General features: G+C 42.1%; 3 protein-coding genes and 1 long non-coding RNA gene across 4 annotated transcripts; 3 read left to right on the top strand and 1 right to left on the bottom strand.

The window, feature by feature from the left end:
- Positions 1-2,106: 2,106 nt before the first annotated feature.
- Positions 2,107-5,755, top strand: cwc25 (CWC25 spliceosome associated protein homolog). The gene is made up of 9 exons (XM_041840400.2): positions 2,107-2,293; positions 2,765-2,937; positions 3,151-3,387; positions 3,512-3,581; positions 3,701-3,843; positions 4,634-4,715; positions 4,856-5,121; positions 5,259-5,432; positions 5,540-5,755. Exons 1-9 carry the CDS (start codon positions 2,276-2,278, stop codon positions 5,652-5,654), a joined length of 1,278 nt encoding a protein of 425 aa, XP_041696334.2. The 5' UTR covers positions 2,107-2,275; the 3' UTR covers positions 5,655-5,755.
- A 1,794-nt stretch (positions 5,756-7,549) lies between these two features.
- On the top strand, positions 7,550-9,464 carry psmb3 (proteasome 20S subunit beta 3). The gene is made up of 6 exons (XM_041840399.2): positions 7,550-7,679; positions 8,232-8,416; positions 8,539-8,646; positions 8,756-8,933; positions 9,036-9,130; positions 9,295-9,464. Exons 1-6 carry the CDS (start codon positions 7,677-7,679, stop codon positions 9,341-9,343), a joined length of 618 nt encoding a protein of 205 aa, XP_041696333.2. The 5' UTR covers positions 7,550-7,676; the 3' UTR covers positions 9,344-9,464.
- A 382-nt stretch (positions 9,465-9,846) lies between these two features.
- LOC121533992 (phosphatidylinositol 5-phosphate 4-kinase type-2 beta) lies at positions 9,847-22,461 on the bottom strand. Its single transcript, XM_045219994.1, is given in 11 exon segments — positions 9,847-10,986; positions 11,168-11,271; positions 12,976-13,234; positions 13,550-13,621; positions 13,623-13,664; positions 14,377-14,415; positions 15,017-15,163; positions 17,131-17,283; positions 17,929-18,025; positions 19,144-19,241; positions 21,805-22,461. Coding segments are annotated over 11 exon segments (1,236 nt in total). The 5' UTR covers positions 21,949-22,461; the 3' UTR covers positions 9,847-10,905.
- A 440-nt stretch (positions 22,462-22,901) lies between these two features.
- LOC121533991 lies at positions 22,902-24,432 on the top strand. The gene is made up of 4 exons (XR_006660533.1): positions 22,902-23,141; positions 23,839-23,966; positions 24,142-24,238; positions 24,371-24,432. It is a non-coding gene; the product is annotated as an uncharacterized LOC121533991 (long non-coding RNA).
- Positions 24,433-24,700: the final 268 nt, after the last annotated feature.

Raw genomic sequence — 24,700 nt, 5'->3', positions numbered from 1 at the left:
ATTTAAGTACTGCTGTACGATTGTTTGGTTTTAAGACTTGCTTGTAATTTTAATAGAGAAATGTTCTTTATGGAAATAAAAATAATAGTATGTTGTCTATTTATTCAGTACTTCATCATGATTTATTATAAAATGCACTGCTGAAGCCAGCTCATGTCTTACAGGTGAGATCCCTGTGTGTGTGTGTGTGTGTGTGTGTGTGTGTGTGTGTGTGTGTGTGAGGAGAAGGAGAGAGAGAGAGACAGATCAGAGAGACATATGCTCTGAGATCACTCAATGTTAGTCACACTCAATTATCTACAATGATCAGAAAACGATTATCAACATGAAACTTATATGATAAACATTTTCATGGCAACTTTTTGGAAAACATTTGCACAATGCTGCACTGTGCAGTGTCCTTGAACGCACCCAGTACAGGTTTTTGATGTGGCTCTTGTCTTGAACGCATTCTGAGAGTAAGAGGAAAGTTAAAGGAGCATGGAGATGTCTTAAAGAGAAAAGGGGATCCGGGAGAAGCTATGGATGCAGAGTTTTCTATGTTTGAGATGACAAGGGTGTTGGTGGGCTATGGGCAGACTGCTCCTGGAGAAGATAGGGTGTGTTATGTGATGTTTACGCTTGCACCGGACAGTGTGTTGGAAGCAGTGTTAGGGTTGTATAATAAGGTGTGGAAGACTGGGGTGATACCTGCTGGGTGGAAACGTACGGTGATGTTGCCGTTTGTAAAACCAGGTAAAATCCCGCCAGGGCGGGCAGTTATAGGCCTATCACACTGACATCCAACATGTGTAAGTTGATGGAAAAGATGATAGTGAGTAGGATTATGTATTTCTTGGAAGTTAGGGGTTTGATGAGCGTAGCACAGAGTGGGTTCAGGACAGTGGAGGATGGTGTGAGGAGCTATAGGAGGACGGGTTCATTGTAATGGATGGAATTGGATAAATGGAATGGAGTCAAACGTGGTTTCCATATGTTTGATAACGTTCCACTAATTCCATACCAGACATTATAATGAGCCTGTCCTCCTATAGCTCCTCCCACCAGCCTCCTCTCGTTCTGCCCTGGTGGCAGTTAGTACAGAGACAGCCAATACCTCCCTCCTACACACTGCTGCCACATGCCCATAAGTTTGACACCTGTAACATCGTAATGTATTCGGCACATAAGCTCGTACAGGATAACTTATATATCCTAACTTCACTTTGTCAGGCAAAGACTCAACTTCAAAACTCAAAAGAACAGACAATGACTCTTCTGAAGCAGGCGTTCTTCTTCTTCTTCTTCTTCTTCTTCTTCTTCTTCTTCTTCTTCTTCTTCTTCTTCTTCTTCTTCTTCTTCTTCTTCTTCTTCTTCTTCTTTGGGATTGGGTTGGCAGATCGCATCCAACTTTCAAGGTGTGAGAAGTGTGCAGAAGGGCATGAGACAAAGGAATGTGTAGCATTGGGGAAAGTAGGGGTATGTGCTAATTGTAGGGGTGCCCATGGGGCTGTGGATCAGAAATGTCCCGTGCGAGAGAGGCAGGTTGAGGTTTCCAGGGTAAGAGTAGTGAAGAAGTTGTCATATGCTGAGGCAGTGAAGAAGGTAGAGGAAGATGGGTCAAGGGGAGGAGTGGTGAGAGTAGTATGTACCAGTGCAGAGGGATAGGCCAACAAGTGATATATGTTTCAGTAAGATTGGATTTTTAGCATTTATAGCAATGGTTATTAATTGTACTGTAGGGATGGAATGTAAGTCGAAGAAAATTGAGGTTGTGGTGGCAGCTGCAGAGAGGTATTTGGGTGTGCGATACTTGACATCAGAAGAGTTACAGGGAGTGTTAAGTGGTGATATCCCATCATTTCAGGTTGAGGGCATTAGGTAGGAGTGAATATATTTAAATAGTGGAGTAGGGTGGTGTTAATTATTAATAATATTTTTAAATTTGTGAGTGTAGTGTTAGATGGTAGGGTATTTCTTTATTTTATTTTTCAAGCAAAATATAAGGGAGTTGTACTCCAGTCTAGTAGGTGGCGGTAATGAAACAAATTGGATGCCAACCGCCGTTAAACCTCATCAAAGAAGAAGAAGAAGCACGCCTTAACCAACCGGAAAAATAATCAGAAAGGCCGGAAGTACGAAGAAAAACACAACACGCTAGCCTAGCATGCGAATGTCGATGTTATTTAGCTAATAACATACATTTGTTTTGCCAGGTACAATAACCACATAGGTAGAGAACACGTTTGTTCATATCTTATTTCTCAATTGGACCGAGTGGACGATCTAAGTCAAGATGGGAGGAGGTGACCTCGTAAGTATGATCAAATATTAGCTTACAAAGCTAACGTTAGCACTTAACTAACTAAGCAAGTTTGTTTTGTTTATGTCTAGCAAGCTAACTAATCACAAAACCAGTTACATTTCACACATGTGTTCGATATAATTCAATTACTGCCAACTTCTGAGCTAGCGTTTTGTGAAGCAAAACGCTATCACTGCCACGACAATGATGGCTAGTTGGCGTAGCTAGTTAGTTAACTAAATTTGACCCCCTAACTAAATTAAGTTTTGAAGGTGTATGTATGTGTTTATTTTATATTTGCCCAGTTATGTTATTGTTACACAACTACCTAGCTAGTTAACGTTACTCAGAAGCAGTAATTCCTTACCTTCCCTGAAGAATAATTGGAATTCAGAAATTATGGTTGTATTGATTAATTGTAGCTATCTTTCCTTGTTTTGTTTAATTATATCGAACATCACTTTCCCTTATCTCTGTCAGAACTTGAAGAAGAGCTGGCATCCCCAGACTATGAAAAACATAGAGCGGGTGTGGAAGGCTGAACAGAAGCACGAGGCTGAGGTGAAGAAGATTGAGGAGCTTCAGAAGGAGCTGAGAGATGAACGAGCTCGAGAAGATATAACCAGATTCGCTCAGCAGACTGGGGCTCTAAAGTAATGCTCACCTCACTGACCCTTGTGATGAGGAGGAAGTAATAGGTCTCACCTTGATAGAGAAACCACTGTCCTATCTAGGTTTAAAAATCAAGAGTTAATTTATACTTTTCAATTTTTCTAGTGTTCCCTCTCACCACAGACACATGGACAGAGATACTCCCCTTGGATGTTGTCACTAACACTCAACTGCTTTTTTTTGTTTTACTCCAGGAAAAAAGAGGACCGGTTGGACTGGATGTACCAGGGGCCAGGTGGTCAGGTGTCCCGTGATGAGTACCTGCTGGGCCGCCCCATTGACAAGCAGATCACCCAGCAGTTTGAGGAGCCAGAGAGCGGTCCATCCGAACAAACCGGCCTCCTGCCTGGCTCAATCTTCAACCCTTCCACCCCTGCATCCACCCTCGACATGGCTGCCAAGATCAGAGAGGACCCGCTGTTTGATATCAGGTCAGTCACTCTTGTCTTTTTCTTTTAACATTTAGTGTGTCCAGCTAGCAACTGTTATACCATACATTGATGTTCTGCTGTTAGCCAAGAGCTGATTCTAATGACACATTTCTTATTTTTCAAGGAAACGAGAGGAGGAGAAGAAGAGGGAGGTCTTGACAAACCCAGTGAAAATGAAGAAGATCAAAGAAATGGTAAGTTGGATGGCTCCATTCAAACTGGAATGAAATCAGTTTCAGCCTTTTGTAGTAATAGTTCCGGATGAACTGGGTTCTAAAGCAGCAACAGTTTTTCACTTTTTATTTTCTTTCAGCTGCGTCAGAATCTTGAAAAGAAAGACAAGAAAAAGAAGAGGAAGAAGGACAAGAAGGAGAAAAGGGAGGAGAAAGAGAGGAGAAAGGAGAAGAAGCATAAGAGAAGGAGCTCAAGCTCTGAGGATGAAGAGAAAAAACACAGGTAAAAACTAACTTCAATAGAGGTTTCTCAGGAGCAGTAAACAGATATGATCTGATGTTCTGTTTAACTGTTTTGATCTTGTACGCATTTTGTGATAGTTTACTAAATCTAGCTTGCAGCTTCTATTGTTGACGGCAACTTTTGGATGGGGTAGATTGTTTAACCCTATCAGTCCTGAGACCCCAGCAAAAATGAGATTTTCATTTATCTGCATGTCCAGCCCTTATATTTAGCGTCACAGTGAAGTGTTTTACCATTTTATTTTCAGGACAACCAGGGCTACAAGTAAAACACAAACGCATTGACATAAGTAGTTGTATTAATGAGTTTTATTGACAAATGTCAATAAAGAAATAAGGTCCGCCAATGCAAAAAACAGATCAAAATGAATTTATATTAATGCTGTACAGAAGTTCATTGCTCACTGAAAAATGAATATCCAACTAGTCAGTGACAACTGTATGGCGTTTCCTGGGATTTCCTATGATATTCTATCTAGAATAACCCCTTACCTTCTAATAACTCCTTTGGAGCTTGTGAGCGTCATAGAGCAAAACATGTTACGTGTTCGTGAGCTTTTAATAGTTTGTAGCTGAAACCATTCGGACTCTTGTTTCACAAACACCACTCTAGCTCAGCCGCCATTAATAATCACACAGACTAATGGTTAGTATCTATGGATGCAGAAGAAATAGATGAATCCAATGGTTTAAAAGGGGTTAGAAATCCTAAACGTCCCAGCGTTGTGGTGAGACTCATTGGGTTAACTGAGTTATGTATCTTTACTTAGGCACCATTCTAAAGAGGAATCCAAAGAGACAACCCACTCACATTCCCACCACCGCAGTGTCCCAGCTGGCTATGGACTACAGGTCAGTATGGCTCAATCTCAGTCTTTATATATTGACAGTGACACCATGAACGTTGTTAGATCTTAGTCCAATCAATTCAAAGTTACTTAAATCCTCTTGAGAGAGATGTGTACCGCTCATCGCCTAATTTTTCTCCTCAGTTTCCAGCTGGGAGGCATCATCAGTCCTCAAAGCCCCCCAACCACTCGAGGCACCGTTCTCAGGAGAGGAGCCACTCTCGATCGCCTCAAAGGACAGACGGGAACGGCCATCATTCCTCTCAAAGGACAGACAACCACTCCTCTCACAAATCAGAGAACCACTCATCCCACAGGACAGACCAGTTCAAAGTTCCACAGTTCCAGCGTCCCAAAGCCCCCAGCCCACAGAAAGATCGCTACCAAAGGCGTCAGAGCAGTACCACCAAGTAAGAGTCCACAGCACCAGTTTATACAATTAACACACTTGGGTTCAATCATCAGTGAACTAATGGTAATCGCACCACACCACCCCATCCTAAAGTGTTTTCTTATCCCTATATTTATCTGTCTGATATTCTCTTAGATGTCTCTCTGCTGAAGAGCTGGAGAAGAAGAGGAGAGAGATGATGGACTTTGCCAAACAGAGAGACGAAGAGCGTGAAAACAACATTAGAAGTTACAAACGACAGGATGAACTGGAGAAGGAGCGGGAGAAAGAGAAAGGTGGCAAGCATGACCGCAACGCTGGCTTTATCCAGTAAGTATCTCACTGACTGACACACACCGATATTTGTGCACGTATTGCATGTTTACTCTGGCTGTTGTCTGGTTGGTCCTCTAAAACTGTTGCGTCCTTCCCTGCAGTAACATGAAGCTGGAGAGTGCCTCCACCTCTTCCTTGGAGGACCGAGTCAAGAGAAACATCCATTCCATACAGAGGACCCCCGCATCCCTGGAGAAGAATTTCATGAGGAGATGAGAACTAGAAGAAGCAGGAATGGATTGGTGTAAAAATATACACCAGCTACCACACTGAAATATGTGCACCGGTTTGCCAGGACTGCCAACTCATAATTTAAACAAAGCAGAAACACCATGCATTTGCACTCAGGCCCTGTGAAACTGCCCCTTAGCCATTGCCCTGACTAAAGCAATGCAAAGTATCTGACTTCCTCTGTAATGGCAAAACTCCCTGTGCCATTCACCAGCAACAGCAAGCCATACTCATTTTACATTTTAGTCATTTAGCAGACGCTCTTATCTAGAGCGACTTACAGTTAGTGAATACATATTTTTTTTACTGCCCCCTCGTGCAACGCTTTGAGCTACATCCCTGCCGTCTGCCCCATAGTTCCCGGTCGCGCCGGCTGCGACAGAGCCTTTCAACCAGGATCTCTAGTGGCACAGTAGCACTCTGCAGTGCCTTAACGCCTCCATCTCCCTTTATAGAATGAACGATGGATTTATTTTAAGTGGAAATGGTATATTGTGTTCTCTGTAATGGTTAGAATTATTCAAACTTCTTTTATCACACACAACCCTTTTGTAAATTATGTTCCTTGAATATGTTTAGTGTATTGCTGTAAAGGAGAAGAATTGTGTATCTTAATAAAACATTGTTCCTAAAGCTCTTTCAGAGTTGGGGACTAACAAACTAAATACTGTCTTTGAGTTTACTTGTTGTTGTATGTGATTGTTTAAAAGTTCAAACACAAGTTTCCTACAAATTCTGGTTACTGCTTTGATACACCTTCAGAAAACTATGATAATTGAAAACGGCATATGAAGATGAAATAAATAAAAATTATCAGGCACACTGTTACCAGCGTCATCATAAAGTAGACATACATTTGAATGACTATCATGAAAGCCTTTTGGTTTTATAGGATAATTATTAAACCCCTACAACTCATCCAGAACGCTGCAGCCCGTCTGGTGTTCAACCTTCCCAAGTTCTCTCATGTCACCCCGCTCCTCTGCACACTCCACTGGCTTCCAGTTGAGGCTCGCATCTACTACAAGACCATGGTGCTTGCCTACGGAGCTGTGAGGGGAACGGCACGGCACCTCCTTACCTTCAGGCTCAGACCCTACACCAGGGTTCTTCAATTCCGGTCCTGGAGGGCCGAAACACTTCTGTTTTTTATTTCTACCTGGTAGTTAATTGCACTCACCTGGTGTCCCAGGTCTGAATTAGCCCCTGATTAGAAGGAGAGGATAAAAAACAGAGGTGTTTCGGCTCTCCAGGACCGGAATTGAAGAACCCTGCCCTACACCAAAACGAGGGAACTACGTTCATCCACCTCTGGCCTGCTAGCTCCCCTACCTCTATGGAAGCCCAGTTCCCGCTCAGCCCAGTCAAAGCTATGCGCTGCTCTGGCACCCCAATGGTGGAACAAGCTCCGCCAGGACAGCGGAGTCACTGACCACCTTCCGGAGACACTTGAAACCCTACCTCTTTAAGGAATACCTGGAATAGTATAAAGTAATCCTTCTTCCCCCACCCCCCATTAAAAAAAGGTGGTTGTCCCACTGGCTATCATAAGTTGAATGCACCAATTTGTAAGTCGCTCTGGATAAGAGCGTCTGCTAAATGATGTAAATGTAAAATAATAATGCTGGACTTAAGAGTAGCCCATCTCCAGTGGTTTGGTGTTTCAGTCAAAGGCTCATAGTTTACCGTATTTTTTTTCAATTTTTGGTTCCGTAACTTGTCTTTATTTCCATTATTGTTTCACTTTAGCACGCTTCAAACAACCTAGGTACATTTGCACACTCCCCTAACATACAACAGTCAATGATAACAATTGTGGCCACCCGGAACTTTTTACAGACCCAATCATCGTGTAGTACCGAATGACGTCTCAAACAGCATGGTTGGCTGATTTCCGGTTGTTCCAAATCGTGTAGTCACTGTGGGATTGTTATCCGCAGTCATTCAAAATAGTGAACATTTACAAGATATTTCAAGGGCTAAGGAAGACACCTCAACGTTTTCAAAATGGTAATATTATGCCAATAAATAATGTATGCATGTAGCTAGTACTCGTGGTCCGTAGATTGCAGATTGGTTTGTAAAACTAGATCAGCTAACGTTAGCAACCGGCTACCTAATCAGTATGGTAGCTTGCATTTAGCTTGCTAACGTTAGCAAGCCATGCCAAAAGTCACCTGCAATGCTAACTTGTTCACCGAAAATTTAACTACAGTCGTTTTCCAAACATAACTACCACATTAACTCGCTACCTAGTTAGCTAGCTATAAACTGGATTCTTGTCTCTAGTCTCTGACTGAGCTGACTAGCTAATGTTAGTACTAGCTATCTGAAGAGGGATGCAATTTGAGTCTGATGATGGAAGTTTATCATCTTGACGTTCCTAGTAGTTATGCCAATAATGTTTCTACTGATTCACCAATGTTTCAAGTAATGAAGGCCACCCGTCAAAGTTAGTAACTAACTCAATAGTTAGTGATGGAAAGAATGTTGTTTGGGTTTTGAAATTGTCCCAGTTATGATTGTTACTAATAATTTCTCTCCCTCGTCTCCCATCTCCAGTCTATTATGTCCTATAATGGTGGCGCCGTCATGGCGATGAAGGGTAAGCAGTGTGTAGCCATTGCAGCAGATCGGAGATTTGGTGTACAGGCTCAGATGGTGACCACAGACTTCCAGAAGATCTTTCCCATGGGAGACAGACTCTACATTGGCCTGGCTGGCCTCGCTACTGACGTACAGACAGTGTAAGTGTGCCTTGGTCCACCAGTGCACCTCTTCTTTCCCAAGTTTCTGAGTATTTGGATGGTCAGTGCAACGGGATTGGCCTTGCAGGTGATCTTAATTATCCGCTTTATTTCTCTATCAGTTCCCAGAGGCTCAAGTTCAGATTGAACCTCTACGAGCTGAAGGAGGGGCGTCAGATCAAACCCAAGACATTCATGAGCATGGTCTCCAACCTGCTCTACGAGAGGAGGTGAGTTTACTGATGTGAAGAAACACAGTATTTCATATATAAGTCTACACTTCCGCCTTGGTGGCAAGTCCGTGACTGATCCTATAACAAATGTGAATCCCTTGTCTAGATTTGGCCCATACTACATTGAGCCTGTGATCGCTGGTCTGGACCCCAAGACCTTTGAGCCATTCATCTGCTCCCTGGACCTGATTGGCTGCCCTATGGTGACAGAGGACTTTGTTGTGAGTGGCACTTGCTCAGAGCAGATGTACGGCATGTGTGAATCTCTCTGGGAGCCAGACATGGTAGGTTATTGTGTACTGTATTGTAAGATAATACATTGAGTATGATAGTTGATTATATCTCTGACTGTCTTTATTTACAATGGTTATTTTTGACACCTTCAGGAACCAGAGGACCTGTTTGAGACCATCTCCCAAGCCATGCTGAATGCAGTGGACAGGGATGCCGTTTCAGGCATGGGTGTCATTGTGCAAGTCATGTAAGTACAGTCATACATTTCCTTTGGATGAAATACTTGTTCAATTTGTAATTAATCTGAGGATTCATACAAATGACATGACATTTAGATGGTGATAGTAGTAATGCTCAGGTCAGTGTTGTAGTGACAGTACCCAGTGCCTTGATTGACTTCTTCTTTGACAGTGAGAAGGACAAGATCACCACACGTACCCTGAAGGCCAGAATGGATTAAAGCTCCTCTCCCTCAACCCCGCATCTCTACCAACTCCCACAATTTTGTATGAAAATGATAAACACTGCGTGTACTGTTTTTCTTAAGATACTGTTCAATAAAATTAATGACTATTAGTGTTCCAATGCTCTCTGGTTTGCCTGGCATGTTATCTGTGTGCAAGTAATGAAAGAGGAGGGCTTAACTTTGTTAAATGCCAGATTTGTCCGATTATGATAACTGTGTGGATTATCCGTTCTGTGGTGACTTAATAAAACAGGGAAGGTGGGCAGGATAGTCTGCAGCCTAATTCAGAAATCTCAGAAGAATACAGGCTCCAGGGACTAATCTGAATGAATTGAGCGGCTAAACGGCTATTGTCTGTTGACACTTGTCTCATGAGGATATTTAGCAGCGCTCTCGATACAGAATAGGTCATTAGAACCTAATTTAAAACCACTGTGACAACGCACAATAAAGGAATGATCTTTGTTAGTCAAAGGTGAGAAAATTAATTAATTAGATTCAGGAAAAAACAACTCCCTTTAATATGTTATGAATCCTTTTCAAGTAACTTTTCTGATCCTAATGTCTGTTGGTAACAAAACAATACTGTATACAAACAAATGCTACATTAATGTAAACAAGATATAAAAATGATTCTTATGGTAATAAAACAAGCACTTGCTTTAGTATTCCCCTTTTTATGTTGATTTTCTTTTACCAACCTCCAAGTTCACGGTAAAAATGTCAAAAGTTTTCAGAACAATATGGCAACGTAACATTCAGACATTTATGTTTTTCTTTTTTAGTCATAATGCTCAGATGCTAAGTTCAGTGGTTTGACATTTCAACTAACTGGCGGAGTCATGTACATTTCAGCCATGCATTTTGATATTGCATTCATTTACGTAAAACCCTTTATATATTAATTAATCTCCTGTATTTCCAATTTTGTTACTGTCGGCTGCAGATCTCCTGACACGTCAAGGAGGCAGAGTTTGTAAACGCCTGTTGGCCACTCGGTCAAAAGATTCATGCGATCTGACCGCTTCTGTGTCCGTGAGAGATGTGTGTATGTGTGTACTTGTGTGTGTCTGATAAAATAATAACAATGAACGGAACCCCAACAGACGGTACTAAACAGACTCCTACTGCTGAAGCTGACACTCTTTCAAGGCATTAGTGAGACAGTTCCCGTGCTGGCGTGAGGACTAGTATAAGGTGGCAGGGAAGGCAGAAAGGGGGAGGGTCTCATATCATATAGAACTCTGTTTCACAAGCCTTCCTCGTCGAGCGTTCAGACTGAGGAGGCAGGGAAGGCTGGGCAGGGGGAGTAGGACTTGGGACCTGGGGGGAGAAGAGACGCGTTGCTTTTTTTAGAAAGAGTCCGGCGCCCCCTCTCTGTGGGTCAATGTAACAGGCTCGTCATCTCTGTGAATCCTTTCAGTCTGTCGTCCCCAGGGCGGGAGGGTAATGGGTGGGGCTAAATCAGGTGGGAGGGGCAGGAGGAGCGAGAGAGAGGTGGGTGTGGCTGATGGATCTATGACAGGATGTGATTGGCTGGGGTAGGAGAGATTATTCTATGACAGGATGTTGGACATGAACTCAAAGAATCTTTTGGAGTACTGCTCTGGGTTTACGGTGGAGATCTCTGCCCCGGCCTGAGGGAGGGACAACAGAGGATAAGAGTTCAGTGCAAACATACAGCTACAATTTATATGTAATAACACATCTTCTCACAAGATCATCTTCTACTTGAAACGACTATATGATCTAGCATCTCTGCAGCCTAAACACTTGGCTTTATGTTTCATGTTTGGTCAGAGCTAGTCCATTACTCACCCCATGTTTCACAGTTTTGGCAGCATGTGCAGCTTTTTTCTTAGCGTCGTAGTACGTGAGGATGTCGATGATAGCCATGAAGTATACTTCTTTCTTCACAGCACCTACCACAAGGAGCAAGACAGTGCATAGGAGTATAAATAGAAAGTATTACTTTTCACTGCGCAGTCCCATGATGTCTCTGTTCTAAAATTAGTTTCATTTTCAATGTTAATTAAGGATGCACTATCGCTCCACCATTTACTGGTTGCTAAAGTTCTAATAGTTTGTGACAAAACAAGCAAGTAGAGAATCATTGTACCGTCTAAACTGCTGTGAAATGTCTTTTCCATAACCAAAAATATTGTATTTTCAGCTGGTAAAAAAAAGAAAGAAAGTAAAAGACACAAAAACTAAACTTAAGAACGGGAAGCATAAAAATAGCGCACATAGAACAGATCTACCGCTTCTTAGACTTGCTTTCGATGAGAATGACAGCTCTATAACACATCTTTCTATGTGAATTTGGTTGCGTCGGCCAAAAAGTTACATAATGCAGCTTTAAGACAGACAACTTTGATTAATTACCAAGAGATAGATACAGTACACAGGAGGCTGCTGAGGGGAGGACGGCTCATAATAATGGCCAGAACGGAGCAATGGAATGGCATCAAACAAATGGAAACCAATTGTTTGTTGCATTTGATACCATTCCACTCATTCTGCTCCTGCCATTACCACGAGCCCATCCTCCCCAATTAAGGTGCCACCAACCCCCCGTGATACAGTGCCTTCAGAAAGTATTCATACCCCTTGACTTATTCCACATTTTGTTGTGTTACAGCCTGAATTCAAAATCGATTAAATATTTCTTTAAAATCTTACCCATCTACACACAATACCCCATAATGACAAAGTGAAAACATGTTTAGACATTTTTGCAAATGTATTGAAAATGAAATACAAAAATATATAATTTACATCAGTATTCACACCCCTGAGTGAATACTTTGTAGAAGCACCTCTGGCAGTGATTACAGCTGTGAGTCTTTCTGGGTAAGTCTCTAAGAGCTTTCCACACCTGGATTGTGCAACATTTGCCCATTGTTATTTTAAAAAATCTTAAAGCTTTGTCAAATTGGTTGCTGATCATTGCTAGACAACCATTTTCAGGTAATTTTTTTGCAGTATTATTTTAGTGCCTTTTTGCAAACAGGATGCATGTTTTGGAATATGTTTTATTCTGTACAGGCTTCCCTTTTCACTCTGTCAATTAGGTTAGTATTGTGGAATCACTCATGTTGTTGATCCATCCTCTGTGTTTTCCTATCACAGCATTAAACTCTGTAATTGTTTTAAAGTCCCCATTGGCCTCATGGTGAAATCCCTGAGTGGTTTCCTTCCTCTCCGGCAACTGAGTTAGGAAGGACGCCTGTATCTTTGTAGTGACTGGGTGTATTGATACACCATCCCAAGTGTAATTAATAACTTCACCATTGCTCAAAGGGATATTCAATGTCTGCTTTTTTTTACCCATCTACCAATAGGTGCCCTTCTTTGCGAGGCATTTCAGCTTTTAATTTTTAATTCATTTGTAAACATTTTGAAAAACATTATTCCACTTCGACATTATGGGGGTATTGTGTGCAGGCCAGTGACACAAAATCTCAAATTTAATCCATTTTAAATTCAGGCTGTAACACAACAAAATGTGGAAAAAGTCAAGGTGTGAATACTTTCTGAAGGCACTGTAGATAGAGAGTAGCACAAATATAGCACAATTGCATAACAAATCCTTTGACACAAACTCAAGAAAGAGAGTCTCTTACTGTCGTTGCTCTTGATTGCGTAGACGTCCACGGAGGGGTCGAACTCGCCAGGGCCGAAGAACCCGCCAAAGTTGAGGGGGTTCCCAGGGCTGTCTGGAGGGGTGCCGAAGGAGCCGGTGAGTGCTCCTCCCATCCCATCGTTCTCATACTCCTCCTCCTCTCCGCCGGCCTCCACATCCATCTCCTCCTGCTCTGCCCGGTCCACATCATGGATCCCTACCAGCAGACTGTAGTCCATGATCTTTAGAGTGGCCAGGAACTGATGTACACAAACAAGGGAGAGATGTCAGATATTGCAACTAATGTTATTTGGGGAAATTTCCCTGGAGGACAGTAAACTCACTATTCTTCTATTTGTCAACCTAAAGTCATGTCTTTGTTCACAGGTACTTAGGTGAAACTGGTTCAAAGGACTTGTGGTGGTTAATAAATATTAATCTAGAAACAAAACACAATGTGCAGAAGTGCTCAGTTGCCGGAGAGGAAGGAAACCACTCAGGGATTTCACCATGACGACTGTAATGATAATAAAAAGAAACGCCATCAAATCGAGCAGCCATGAGAGGTCTCCTACCTCTACGTCGCGCTTTAGTTTCTCCAAGAAGTACTTCTTGTTGTCATCTCCTATCTGCAGCTTCTGGCCCTTCGTTCAGGAAGTCGTTGTCTTTAAAGGTGGGGAGTTCCTTGGCCTGAGCAGAGTGATAGAAATTAGAATCAAAATATTCACACTAATGGCAGAGGTCTTTCTCGCTGTTAATTTTGCTACATGAAAATTAGGGTTATCCACTCATTATCCTTGGATTGACTTTTTTGTGAGAAAAACAATTTCAGGTATTTCCTCTTGGTGTAATGGTTAAGACATTGGGTTCCTGAGCGCGAGGTCCGCAGTACGAATCCGACCAGTGACATTGGCTCCACCAGGTTCTGTCCGTCCGTCACTGGGCGTGAACCAGCAACCTTCTGTTCCCAACAACAACTCAGCACTCACGAAGCAGTATTACGTACCGCTCTACAGAAGACGTAGCCAGGAAGGGAAATAACTACTTCTAGGTTTCAGAGCGGGTAATGTAACCCCCACGATGTGAAACTACTAGCGCACACACAGCTAGCTATTCCACATCGACTACACTCACCCCCTTTTGACTTCCCCCTCTGCGCAGCATAGACAGCAGTCGGACATGGCCCAACTGTGGATGTGTTATTTCATTTGAGCTTCATTATCATTAGATGGGAAAAATCATTACTTCTGCACTTTTATAATGTATTTTGGGCTGTAAATTAGTTTTGTTTTTTGCTGGTTAGTTGAATGCTTTTTTAGAATGATCCACACAATAATTGTTTGGGTCCTGTCATTGTACCCCAACACTCCTCTCTCATCACCGTATATATAAATGAACGCACCTTCTCTTTGTCACTGGCTTCCCTTGAGACCGTGGAACCCTGAATAAAAAAAGAAGAAGATATATCACAGAGATGTAATGGAATGCTGAGAGTTAGAGACAGACATTCTTTGCATCTTTGTTCCTCCTTTGTTTCTCCTGGACTTGACAGTATGGTTATAACATTGTCATATTTCAGATGGCAGAATTGTTTCCCATAAAGAGTGCCTGGCAGCCACAGAGACGTTTATTGTAAGGGAAATGGTGTTCTGCGAGCCAATAGGCATGCACGCCGTTACACCTCTAATCTCAGTGTTGTTGCCAGAGCACAAAGAGACAGATTTACTAAGCTTTTCCACAAGAGCAGCATTCTTCACCATTTCCCCTTCTAGATAATAAATCACATAACCATTGGACCAGACAATAGTCTGTAAATCTAGCCTTTAAGTTCTTGGAGCCTCAAGTGCTACTGGGAACCGGAATACTCTGCAAGCACCCTATGCATTGAGCTTGCTACAAAAGCCCTTAGCCCAATGAGCGCTAACAGTGTTACAGCTGTAATTGTGCTCCTAGTGCCCTAGTGCCCTACTGGAGTTAGTGTACTACCAGTAAGTGTTCTCCCAGTTAGTTCCCTCCCAGTTAGTGTGTATATAGACACCTACCTTCAGGTCGTACTTGCGGTGCACGGTGAGACGGTGGCTGAATACATTACGAGTCACCACCATGTAGGTCTCCACCCCATCCACTGTTAGCCGGTACATGCCCAGGAACTGGGGGAGCAGTGTGCTGCCGTGACACTCCACTATGAACTGAGGAGACCAATGGAGGAGGAGGGAAAGACAGGGAAAGGAGAGAGAGAGGAAAGAGGAAGGGGAATGAGTAATGCAAAGGAAACAGTGGGAGAGATCCAGTAATGAAGTCGGCATAATTGTTGGCTATTACAAAAGGATAGTCCCATCAAATCTGACAATTCATAGATATTTCTTCAGCACCATATTGAAAGGTCTTTCATATTTGAATCCAACATGCTCCCTTCAACATGTATTAAGATGTATTAAGAGGGTGTATGTTTGTACAGAAAACATTTTTTTTTTATTCAAACGTGTTATACAGTTGAAGTCGGAAGTTTACATACACTTAGGTTTTTCAACCACTCCACAAATTTCTTGTTAACAAACTATAGTTTTGGCAAGTCGGTTAGGACATCTACTTTGTGCATGACACAAGTAATTTTTCCAACAATTGTTTACAGACAGATTATTTAACTTATAATTCACTGTATCACAATTCCAGTTGGTCAGAAGTTTACATACACTATGTTGACTATGCCTTTAAACAGCTTGGAAATTCCAGAAAATGATGTCATGGCTTTAGAAGGTTCTGATAGGCTAATTGACATAATTTGAGCCAATTTGAGGTGTACCTGTGGATGTATTTCAAGGCCTACCTTCAAACTCAGTGCCTCTTTGCTTGACATCATGGGAAAATCAAAAGAAATCAGCCAAGACCTCAGAAAATAATGTGTAGACCTCCACAAGTCTAGTTCATCCTTGGGAGCAATTTCCAAATGCCTGAAGGTACCACGTTCATCTGCACAAACAATAGTTTGCAAGTATAAACACCATGGGACCACGCAGCCGTCATACCGCTCAGGAAGGAGACGCGTTCTGTCTCCTAGAGATGAGCGTACTTTGGTGTGAAAAGTGCAAATCAATCCCAGAACATCAGCAAAGGACCTTGTGAAGATGCTGGAGGAAACAGGTACAAAAGTATCTATATCCACAGTAAAACGAGTCCTATATCGACATAACCTCATAACCTGAAAGGCCGCTCAGCAAGGAAGAAGCCACTGCTCCAAAACCACCATAAAAAAGCCAGACTACGGTTTGCAACTGCACATGGGGACAAAGAACGTACTTTTTGGAGAAATGTCCTCTGGTCTGATGAAACAAAAATAGAACTGTTTGGCCATGATGACCATCTTTATGTTTGGAGGAAAAAGGGGGTTGCTTGCAAGCCGAAGAACACCATCCCAACCGTGAAGCACGGGGGTGGCAGCATCATGCTGTGGGGGTGATTTGCTGCAGGAGGGACTGGTGCACTTCACAAAATAGATGGCATGAGGAAGGAACATTTTGAGGATATATTGAAGCAACATCTCAAGACATCAGTCAGGAAGTTAAAGCTTGGTCGCAAATGGGTCTTCCAAATGGACAATGACCCCAAGCATACTTCCGAAGTTGTGGCAAAATGACTTAAGGACAACAAAGTCAAGGTGTTGGAGTGGCCATCACAAAGCCCTGACCTCAATCCTATAGAAAGTGTGTGGACAGAACTGAAAAAGCGTGTGCGAGCAAGGAGGCCTACAAACCTGACTCAGTTACACCAGCTCTGTCAGGAGGAATGGGCCAAAATTCACCCAACTTATTGTGGGAAGCTTATGGAAGGCTACCCGAAACGTTTGACCCAAGTTAAACAATTGAAAGGCAATGCTACCAAATACTAATTGAGTGTATGTAAACTTCTGACCCACTGGGAATGTGATGAAAGAAATAAAAGCTGAAATAATTCATTCTCTCTACTATTATTCTGACATTTCACATCCTTAAAATGAAGTGGTGATCCTAACTGACCTAAGACAGGGAATTTTTACTAGGATTAAATGTCAGGAATTGTGAAAAACAGAGTTTAAATATATTTGGCTAAGGCGTATGTAGACCTCCGACTTCAACTGTATGTTGTGTGTGTGTGTGTGTGTGTGTGTGGTAACACCCACCTGGTGGTACTTCTTGAGGATGTTGTGCATCTCGGCGATGTCTTCGCTGGACACCGTCTTGATGACGAAGCGGTGGTCGTAGCTGGACAGGAAGCGGTTGCCAAAGCGACCCTGGGAGTCACTGTTCAGCGGGGCGCTCCTCGTCAGAGAGTTCTGTTGATGATCCACCACAGGAGGGAGGCCGGGGGAGGGAGACACATACAGAGCAGAAAATAGAGGCTTTGAAATGAATGAAAAGCCCTCTATAAATAAAACGTTTCATAATTATTTCACGAGTTAATAATGGATCACTGGATTGCATTTACATAGAGCTATTCCAAGATCTCAAAAATGCTTCACATTGCGATCCATTTAGCAATGCTACCAAGATAGTTGAACTTTAATGTAATAAACCATGCTTGGTATGATTCTCTAAACAATAAAAACAGCCACCGTTTACATGTGATAACTCAGTAAGTTCTTATCAACAAATGCTGATAAAACATTACTACATTGGGTTGAAGGAAGAAATGCTGATAAAGCCTTACTACTTTGGGTTGAGGGAAGAATTGGAATCTGCAATGAGTCAAACTGGGCAGGGAATAACAGGGAGTTCCCTCTGGCACTTTGATCTACTCTCTCCTCAACTGTCCTTTACCCGTTTGACATTACTGAGCAGTGCCGAGCCAAGTAAAAGTCTATACTCATTCTGTCTTTCAGTTCCACTACTGTTAACCCATCCTCAACGGTCTTTCTCTTCAGTTAACCCATCCTACTTTCTTCCCCTTAGACATCTCCACACATGAGACCATATTTTACCTGGTAATCCTGGTCATCGATGCAGAACCTCTCCCTCAGGTTGCGGAACACCATAGGGCAGTACTCTTTGAATTTAAAGCGGCTGGGCAGGTTTTCTCTGAGAGGTACAAGAGTGTTGAAGAGAGTGTTAATAGCATACTACAGTAGAGGTGCTTCACTACGAGGATGATTTGCATTGCAAAGATGCGCAGTTAAGTGTTCAATGAATGTTTTGACTATAACTCCAGTATAGTGTAGTGGATATCGCCAGAGGCATAATTCTGATTTGACTTATGCAGGAAAATAAAAGTAAGGCATGTGATATATCAGAAGTTGTGTAATAGAATTATTACCAACCTAAAATAGTCATATAATCATACAGTTTATCCGGGTTTTAAACCAATTTTCTGTATAAATAGCTTCTAAAATATATGTAAACAGACCATAAATGTCTAAATTTTTGTTTTCTTGGAAAGCTGTGAGTGCTATTACATGACACAATATCAGTTCTTGTTGCATTACAACTTGTCTAAGTCCTATCATCAACTGATTTCAGCCAGTGTATGGCTGTGTATTGATTAATTGTTTGAATGGAATGTTGGCATATTGCCAGTTAATTTGACAAAATGTATGGAATCATTCCTCTAAAACTGTCTGGCTAGCTAAATTCTTCAAATGTATTTCTTTAGACAATATCTTATCACAAGACTGGCAAACCATGGTTGACCAACTCCCTGACCAAAATGGTTCATGTCCATTCTAGTATTCTAATTCTATAGTTAGTCCATTAGAAGAGTCAGAGTGTTGATGTAATCTGAGGAAAACACTCGAATAGATAAAGGAAATGTGAGAAGCTCTTGACCAGCATACTAGAGGTTCTTCACCATGAGGATTATTTGCATTGCAAAGCTGCTCAATTCATGTTTTGACTATAACTCTAGTGTAGTGGGGATCGCTAGACCCATGGTGAGGTATATTACAGGTGATAGAGGAACTTGATCTTGCTAGTGATTTTAAAAAACACCACATCATAGACCATTGGGCCAACCAAACCAAGACCTTCTCTCTCCTAATCAGTAGCATAACATAGTGTTAACAGATTTCAAAGGTAGTACCGTAATGTATATGTAAGACAATGCAGCTAAATTGGCCTCTTGTTTGAGTTTATATGGGCAGTAATATGGTGTGCAGTGATATGGTATGGCAGGTTGCAAAGTTAGGACTCGGGATACCTACTTGTTAAATAGGTGGTTGTCCACTTTGATCTTACTGTAGGCTTTAAAATCATCGGGCATCAGCATTACTGGTACAGGCACGTTACTTAACTCGTTGATCTGAAACAGAGGGGAGATAGAAAGAGTAGGAGATCAGAATAGAATGGTAGAGCAGGGAGGAGGTCAACACACTAATTCCTACACCAGACCAAACTGCAGTGAACCAGTGTCTATTTACTGACAATCATTCACTTTGGACCAAAGCGAACTGACAGCAGTGCTCTCTGGCTGAGTCCCTTGTCACACTGATGATCTTATCTACCGAGACAGATTCACTGTAAGGAACGGACTGATTCCCCAGAGCGAGCCCTCTCTATAGATTTATGAACTCCAGACAGTAAGAGGAGAGGCTGGGAGGGAACGTGAATAAACGCTTCAAAGAAAAAGGAGACAAGAATACATCCAGGAGACACAGACGCTGCTAAAATAGGAGAGAAATGGAAAAGTTACCTTGAGGTAGAAAAATAATAGCATATGGAGCACAAACACATTGAGTTGTATGAAATATGCAGGACATAGCCTAGTAGCCTATCATAGAGCTGGGGTTTTGAGTTATATCAGGCCATCTCCTAGACTGCTTCAAGGGATACTCTCATTCAACTGTCTGACATGCTATGAGGAATCACTGTCTAACATGTCCACAGGTTAAGCTTTGGTAGATAGTGTCCTTCAAAAGTATCATCATATTTCTTTGTCATTAGAGGCATAGCTTAATGCCTTCAGCAGGCAGACACAATCGAGATCTGACTATATGATGGATTATGTCTAATCAACCTACACACAAAGTTTGATGAAGGTGGTCCTTTGTAGCTCAGTTGGTAGAGCATGGCGCTTGTTAAGCCAGGGTAGTGGGTTCGATTCCCGGGACCACCCATACGTAAAATATATGCATGCCTGACTGTAAGTCGCGTTAGATAAAAGTGTCTGCTAAATGGCAGATATTATTATACGTTTGATGAAGGCTCATATCAGATTTGAAGATGTAGGCTATTCCTGTGTTGGAAAGCCTGTAAGGCTGGCATTATCTACCATCAAGACCGCATCTATGTTTTTGAAGGGAGTTTCAATTCAATCTGTGTTTGGCTATATGCTCTGACTGACAAAGGTCTTCTCTGAGCAAAAGCTTAGCTATGCTTGAAACTGAATTCATCCAGCTTTATGACTAGTAGAAAATTTGTTACGACTGACTACCAAGATCAAATATATTCTGGTTATGAGAGCTTCGAGGACAAGGCTCTTTGATGTCTTTCTTGTATTATCCTAAATTAGCCTGCCGCCGACACCCAGCATCCACCACACACAGAATTGTCTATGATGATTATTGCAGAATGCATCACAGGATGATTATTACAGCTTCACTAAATATGCTAATCGGTTAATTCATGCCATTGTTTTCTCCATTTTAAGCACGTATTCTTTCCCTGGTCTACAAGAACTGCCTATTTGACTATGGTCTATATCTATCCATATTATTCTCATATGAAGTATTGAAATATACATAAAATAGGCTCACTAAAAACACAGCAAGTAGAGGGGGAAATCAATTGAGAAATAATAATTACAGACAATAATACATGCAAGAAGTAGGCAACATATTGAAATGACGCATCAGCACTGTTTGCTTATTCAAATGGTGAATGAAGCAAATCCAAAACTGCAAGCCTGGGGCATCATATTCATGCCAGAGATATTGATCTGGAGGTGTCAGTCAAGCAGGGAAGGGGGTGTGTTCGCCTACTACTGCTGGCTACAAAAATAGAGCCTTGAAGCTCTCTGCAATGCATTTGGTGATCTCTGCATTCATGTGAGTGAGAAACTTGATGCATTTGGTGAAAAACAGTATCAATAACGTGTATTTTAGGATGTGTTGAAGACACCGTCCTTCCTTCTCCCACTCAAATTTGACCAACTGTAAGCCTATTATTTTTATGGTTGAGTGTTCAAACGTGTACTTCACACGAAACCACATTAAATCACGAATACAGGCTAGAATCTGCAAATGTAAGATTTGCTGCTTTATTTTGTCTGATGACGCCTTCTCATTCATTGATGCCTGTAAAACAATAGGCGGGCAGGCTGCAGTTGGGGCTCAATGCAACCTGCTGCTCTCCAACAGTCACACCCCTCTCTGGCCTGCGCGAGACAGAATGAATGCTTAGGTTGGAGCAGTGCTCACGATCTCCTCTCCTAAACAACAAACTAGCTCACTTCAGACCACCACACATCCCTCGTTCCACAGAAGATGTTATGCAGCTTGTGCCAAATAATGCCTGCATAGTGCGCGGGTAATGTCAAATGTTTATGTTCAACGTCGCAGCTATTTGCTGCACATTTTTAAAGCGCACGCGACTGGCACGCCAAATAGCTAGATTGTTGCTACATTTATATTCCTGACCAGCGGGAATGGTGAATGAAGGGTAAGTCGAAGGGTTAACAGCTTTCAGTTAAGCATCAGACTAAGTACCTGGCTAACACCCATACACTACAGACTAGACGATGGATGAGCTCTACAATTGGCTTTTATCAATCAAGTAACTGGGTAACTATCGCGTTACCGTTAGCTAGTCAAAACACCACATTAACAAACAAGCTAGCTTGTGAACATCAACAAAAATACATTTACCGTATGGTTGACACCCCACATTAAAACGCTGAGAATAGGCTCACTTGCACGGAATAATTTCACTTTCTGTCCTATAAAATGTTTCTTTTTCGTCTTCGTTTTGCTAGCGCTCACCGGCGCAACGCTGGTACAATTGGATGACATGTCTCTTGTTGGGAATAATTTAGGCAACGCAAGACAGCACTGTAATAAAGCAGGCTCGCTGGGTATTATCACTCCAGACAACGAAATTTGCAGTAAGAGCGTGATATCTATAAGTGCATTGTCGTATCCGCTGTCCGATTTGCAGTGTCTTTGAATCAAATTAGATTCTGTAGTAAATTAACGGGATTGCATGTTGCGCGGTCACCACCCTTCCTCCCCAGCAGGCCACGGTTCAGTCCGGAGCAGCACACAGACCAGCTGCGGCATAGATAGTTAGCCGGCCATCTAGCTACAGGCAAGGTTGCCTTTAGCTAACCCGCAGTCTTCGTTGAGAAGTAATACACTCTTGGTGGACGACTCCTCTCCTTTCTGGTGTCGTCTGCTATCGAGAACGATTTGAGGTGATTTTATTTAGAGGTTAGTAATCCCATTATGATGCGCCTGAGATTGTTGTCACCAGTTTTGGGGTCTCCTCAAGATGGCGTCTAGACTGAACATCGCAACGAAGTGCGCCGCCAAGAGGCAGAGAGTAGAAGCGCGCGTGCTGTAGTTGGTACCTTGAAAGTGCGGGAGGCAGCGACATTTTGGGGAGAAAATCTGCAAATCTCTGTATTTGTAAAAGCAGCTGATGGCAAAATGAATAATATGAATCAGATATTAGGATTTTCTCATAGAGTAAATGGCTCATTCACTACTGAATGGTGATTATGAAGCAGAAAAGGCATACATTTCACGTGTAGACCAATGGCTATAAAGCTTTCACTTTTTACAGTCAATCCTACAATAAATCCTATATTATAGTAATCAATGGTCTAGTCAGAATTTTAGGTTCGTCTCTAGGGGGAGCATTGTCAGGGGGGGCGTGGTTTTCCGTCTAGGGATGGTTGTCAAAAAGACAATGTATGCAATGACTCCTTCATGAACAAATGTGGTTAATGTATAGAGAGGACTGTGTTTTAGCGACTTATCAGCGACAGTTGTATTTTTTAAAATAAAATGCTGCAAATACATTGTATATGGCAGGCGCCAGGGACTGAAATATTATCACGTGACCATAATGGGCGGTCCTCTGACTGTATGGAAGAAAAAAAAAGCCATTTTCTGGCGCTGCTGCAAAATCTAACGTTAACCAACTCTAAATAATTTACCTGTATCCACGTCGGGAGGTACGGGTGTTTTTCATGTCAAATCAGGTAGGAAGCAAAGGCATCAATTGTTTTTATTCGCATAACGCGATGCACAGGTACATCAACACACAAACGGAGGTACTCGGTGTTATGTTTGGATTCTCTCTTGTTCGTTTCTCATATCCAATCCTGTCACTGAATTTAAGATGGCTGCTTTGTTTTCCACTATCCATCTAAGCTTATTTTTCGTCTAGCTTTACATAGTTTTAATTTATTTTTCTATAATGCATAAGAACACACTGGTATAGGAGCTGCTCATTGTGGGTCTTCTCGGGGTTTGGGGTACGTGCCTCGCCGTGCACAGGAGGCCCCACTGGGGTAGTCGGGTCTAGACTACAGCAGTTCCACACGTACTTTGTTACATTGGTGGATGGGTACTATCTCAAAATCAACCAGGCTGGAAATAATTACAAAAGAAATGGTCCTATACTAGTAGCCATTCTGTATAGTAGCTATGACACTGGTCCATTACAAGAATCATAACTGCTTCTAACAAAACAAGTGATCCATATTATTATAGACAATGTGAGTGGACCACATCAATGCCAGTACACATTTTGTATGTATAGGCCTTGTGTTGGAAAACAATTCAACAACAGCAGAAGAATGCCACAACATGTGTCATGTACTTTAGTGGTTCAAATCTTGCTACCCAATAAATCATCTAAGTCAGTTATTTGTCTGATGGTTGTTCTTTTTGCAGATCCTTCCAGATGGATAAAATGCAACCCAGTCGGCTAAAAATCACAGAACTGAATCCTAACCTGATATGCCCACTGTGTGTGGGCTACTTCATCGATGCCACAACCATCGTGGAGTGCTTGCACTCATGTAAGATTCCTAAGGCCACTGCATTATTCTAAATGCATATGAACCAATAATAACATTATTAGAGTATATGGCCTATAAACTGATGTAGAAAAGGAATGTAGATTTACAATGCATTTTCTTTTCATAAAAAGTCATACAGTAAGTCACATGCATTAAGTCTGTCTTCTTACTCCAGTCTGCAAGACGTGCATTGTTGCCTTCCTGGAAACCAACAAGTTCTGCCCCAGATGTGATGTGCAAGTACACAAGACGTGTCCACAGCTCAGCATCAGGTTAGTCACATTGCATGTGTGAGTGTGCGCACGTCTCTCTCGGGAGTACCTATGTTATTATGCATCTATAAGTGCAACCAACATGCTCTTATCCTTAGTAAGTAGCTTTATCATTTGCATATCCTTTCTCAGGTCAGACAAAACTCTACAGGACATTGTATACAAGCTGGTGCCTGGATTATTCAAAGGTAAGACCATATCTCTTGAGTAAAGGGGTGGATTTTCTATACAAATACTGAACAAAAATAGAAACGCAACAATTTCAAAGATTTTAATGAGTTACAGTTCATAGAAGGAAATCAGTTAATTTAAATAAATTCATTAGGCCCTTATCTATGGATTTCACATGACTGGGCAGGGGCACGGCCATGGTGGGCCTGGGAGGGCATAGGCCCACCCACTTGGGAACCAGGTCCACCCACTGGGGAGCCAGGCCCAGCCACTGGGGAGCCAAGCCCAGCC

The sequence above is a fragment of the Coregonus clupeaformis genome, unplaced genomic scaffold (genome assembly GCF_020615455.1).
Source record: "Coregonus clupeaformis isolate EN_2021a unplaced genomic scaffold, ASM2061545v1 scaf2994, whole genome shotgun sequence".
NCBI classification, from domain to species: domain Eukaryota; kingdom Metazoa; phylum Chordata; class Actinopteri; order Salmoniformes; family Salmonidae; genus Coregonus; species Coregonus clupeaformis.
Note: the sequence above shows the minus strand (reverse complement) of the source record. Positions and strands in the feature narration are given on the sequence as shown.